The sequence below is a fragment of the Anarrhichthys ocellatus genome, unplaced genomic scaffold, assembly GCF_004355925.1.
Source record: "Anarrhichthys ocellatus isolate YVR2014 unplaced genomic scaffold, GSC_Weel_1.0 scaffold4, whole genome shotgun sequence".
NCBI classification, from domain to species: Eukaryota; Metazoa; Chordata; class Actinopteri; order Perciformes; family Anarhichadidae; genus Anarrhichthys; species Anarrhichthys ocellatus.
In genome coordinates, this window is record NW_022280034.1 from 12808208 (window position 1) to 12811867 (window position 3660).

General features: G+C 43.0%; 1 protein-coding gene across 2 annotated transcripts in view; it reads right to left on the reverse strand.

The window, feature by feature from the left end:
• Window positions 1-41: 41 nt before the first annotated feature.
• gspt1 (G1 to S phase transition 1) overlaps window positions 42-3660 on the reverse strand; it is an 8488-nt gene continuing 4869 nt past the window's right edge. For both annotated transcript variants that reach the window (XM_031843597.1, XM_031843596.1), the window contains exons 9-14: window positions 3129-3222; window positions 1750-1830; window positions 1320-1493; window positions 834-923; window positions 534-702; window positions 42-305 (exon numbers count right to left, since the gene is read on the reverse strand). In XM_031843597.1, the coding sequence (XP_031699457.1) occupies window positions 253-305; window positions 534-702; window positions 834-923; window positions 1320-1493; window positions 1750-1830; window positions 3129-3222 (661 nt within the window). In that variant the 3' untranslated portion in view covers window positions 42-252. The remainder of the gene's footprint in view (window positions 306-533; window positions 703-833; window positions 924-1319; window positions 1494-1749; window positions 1831-3128; window positions 3223-3660) is intronic.

Here is a 3660-nt window from a genome sequence, read left to right on the forward strand (position 1 = left end):
TGAGCTCTCAATATGAGAAAGCTGACACACTGGATTTGGTCTCTATTTTCATATTGTTCATCATAAAAACTGATTCAGTCTTGTTTTCTTCATTTGAGCAATTTTAATCTCCATCATCACTCCTCGTTGTCATTGCTCTTCTCTTCAGCATACTTGGGTGTAAAGAGAGAGTGGCTGTTTGGGTCGGCTGTAGCAGCGGTTTCTCCTCTGGTAACGGGTGGAAGAACTCCATGCATGCTGCCGCCGTTGCATTTAGTCCTTTTCTGGCACCAGCTTCAGCACTTTGCCGATGGCGATAGTTTTGCCTGGAGGAGACGCATACGAAGAGAGAAGTGAGGGACATGACGGGGGATTCAAATCATTGGAGAAATAAGCCGTGATGTGCACAGGAGCGATCAAATAAACAATATGTTATCTCTGCGGTAACATCCATGTCCGTAGGCAAGTTGTGCAAAATCTATTAGTTTAAGATAAACATGCTCGAAGTGTCTTACAAACACACACACACACACACACACACACACAGTCCTCACCTTCATCTCGCAGTGTGAATCGTCCCATCTGAGGGAAGTCTTTGAAGGTCTCTAAGCAGATGACTCCAGCTGCCCGGAGCCTGGCGATACACACCTGGTCCTGCTTCACAAAGCGCGGTCGTGTTTTGCTTTTCTCCCCTGATTTCTTGTCCACCATACAGATTAAGGCCTGCAGTCAGGATTATAAAGTTTAGAACCACAGTCCATACGGCCAGGGAGGAGGGGGGGGGAATCAAAAAGACACACTCTAGTAGCGTAAATCATTTCAGCAACAGCTTCGAACGTGGTGTAGTAACTTACTGAGATTTGCACTTCTTCAATGCAGGTGTGGATATGAAGGACTGCATTGTAACCAGGACAAATGATTGATTTGTGCTCAATTATGACGATCTGGAATAAAAGGAGAAAATGTGCATCATCCAAAGAGATTATTAAATCACGATCAGCTGATTTGACATATTCATAACACTTAAATATAGCATTGAAACAGAGCCGGATATAGCAGTTCATTATCTATACTCTCTTCAAATTAGTCAAAAACAAGCAACCGAGTGCCAAATAGGTTTAAAATGTGTCTTTAACTGATTAAATGGGTTGGAATCGACAGGAGTGAGCGGTGGAGAATCTGGCTGTTGGCATCAAATTAAATAAATGAGAGCTAATTAAGCCTCGACCTGAAGAGATTAATTGAAACTCTCCCCACAAGTAATGACTCTGAAAAGTCAGATGAGGACACAGCTGCCCGCATGCAGTGGCTTTGTTCTTCTGTTGATGTTGTTGTTGTACCTGTGCATCGAAGGTGCGGCCGGAGTGGCAGAGGTTGTCGGGGCTGCACAGGATGAAGCCGGGAAGGATTTCTTCCTCCTCGATGCCCTTCAGCCTCAACTTGAGATTCTCGCCAGGACACGCATCGTCTGTCTCCACGTCGTCGCTCAGCAGGATCAATACCTCCACAGTGTGCTGCAACACACACACACACACACACACACACACACAGTTCTTTAATAATTATATTTTAAATAAACATATTATTGTACATAAACAGGATGTGTTGCTGGTGTTAGAACTGAAACTATATCATTATCATTACAGGATCTTCTTTCCATCGAGGCTGCGGTGAATTAAAATCAAGAATGAGGCCTTGGACTTATTTCCAGTGGAAGGTTTTATCGGTTCCCTTGTGAGAAGCAGCAAAGTCACACAGAGGAGATCTCACCCGGTTTGGCATCATGACCAGCTGCTGGGCTTTACTGATGCATCCAGACTCCAGCTTGCCGAGAATAACTGTGCCCATGTCCTGCAAGGACACAAACGGCAAGTTCAGAAGGAAGGATCGGAGCATTTCAGTAACTTGATGCATATTAGTCGTGTTTGCATCCTGTTTTATGAGTGCGGACCATAACATCTGTAGTAGAGGTAAACATCATAGTGGGAAATGCAGCATTTTGTCACTGTCCAATGAAAACCATGAATCCAGCAGGCAAATATGAGCAGGCTAATGGGATTTTAATGCCGACGCTTACTGTTGACCTCCAGTATGAGAGCAACTGTTCACTTTTGCTTTCTCTCGCACTATTGTCCATCAAAGGAATACTTTTCACACAAAATGACCATTTGTGTGTCAATTGCTCCCCCCGTGTTACCTTGAATTTTTTAAGAAAAAGTCCTTCTTGCATGCCTCCACGAAAAAGTGGAGCACGGTCTTGATAAATTGAAGTTAAAAGCGGCATCCATTCACTTCAATTCATCTTGGAGGAATGCGAGATGAATTGAAGTAAATGGGGGCCACAATTAACTTCAATTACACTTCAATGAGAGTAATTGATGTACAAATGGTCATTTTGTGGGTGAAATGATGCGTTTGTGTGTTTCAGTCTAGAACCACACAGTTTGAGGAACACAGATTTCTGACACAAGGCTTAGAATAAAGTACAAATTTGGAAGAGGATTTTTGACTGCGGTTGACAATCAGGATTTCCAGTATCCCTCCCAAAATAATCAGGGGTAATAATTGTTTTATCCACAGCTCGATCTGCTTGCTGTATGGTAATCTTGGCTGGACCATTAGTATGCGGCACCATTTACTGATCCATAATCCCCCCTTACACCAGGAAGAACTCCAGTTGGGACTACTTAACAATATAACCACTTATGCAAATCACAGAGAGAGAGAGAGCAAGGAGTATTTATACAACTTAAAGATGAGACATGGAAAAGAGAAAGATGATTAATGCAGGGAGAACTGAGGGAGCTCCAAAATAACTCCACCAACACTGACAGAATGTGTTGAACCGCTTCCAACATCTAAACTGAGGCAAGTGCCAAGACACTGAATTATCTTAAAGAGAAATTACTTTGCAGAGGCTGCAGTGAGTGTGTGTGTGTGTGTGTGTGTGTGTAAGCATGCTGGTTTGCTCTTGGATACACGCCCAACAGGAAGGAGAATGACAAACTGGAGAGGGAACATAAACAGATTTTGGCCAAAGAAACCAAAAGAAATGTGTCGCCCACACGGTGCAGCGGAGAAGAAGAGCTGCACACGGATTTGGGTTTTCCTCTCTTTAGAAAGAGAGCAAACGGCCTCTAGCTGCTCACCTTGTACTTGTCTACAATAGGTAGCCTGACTGGTCCATCGTTGGATCTGGTGAAGTTTGGCAAACTGTCCAGATGGGCAATAAATGGCAAACCCCTGGTAAAGAACAAAAAAATCACCAGTCATAAAAGAAAAAAATCATAAAATATTGTCAGAAATGTCTTCATGAGCGCAGCTGCTGTGTCTGACCACGGCCGACTGTGTGATTTGTGACTATGACTTTTATTTCAAGAGTGTTCTGGCAGATTTAGAAAAGGTTCAAACCACAGCTGTGGATCAGGTCAGAAGCAGCAGAAGATATTACATTAAGAACAAACACAGACTCCACACAAAACAAAACCTCACATGTAAATAATAAATAAACAACCGTCATCCTTTTCTATCTACCGTCTTTGGCTCCGTATTGAGCAACACTCTGAGCCCGCCCACTTTTAAGCGGTCCAATCAAATGGGAGGGATTGGAGTTTCACCGGGACTTTAACAACAGTTGGTCACTGAATAGGCTTGCTGCTTTTTTTATTTATTTATTTATTT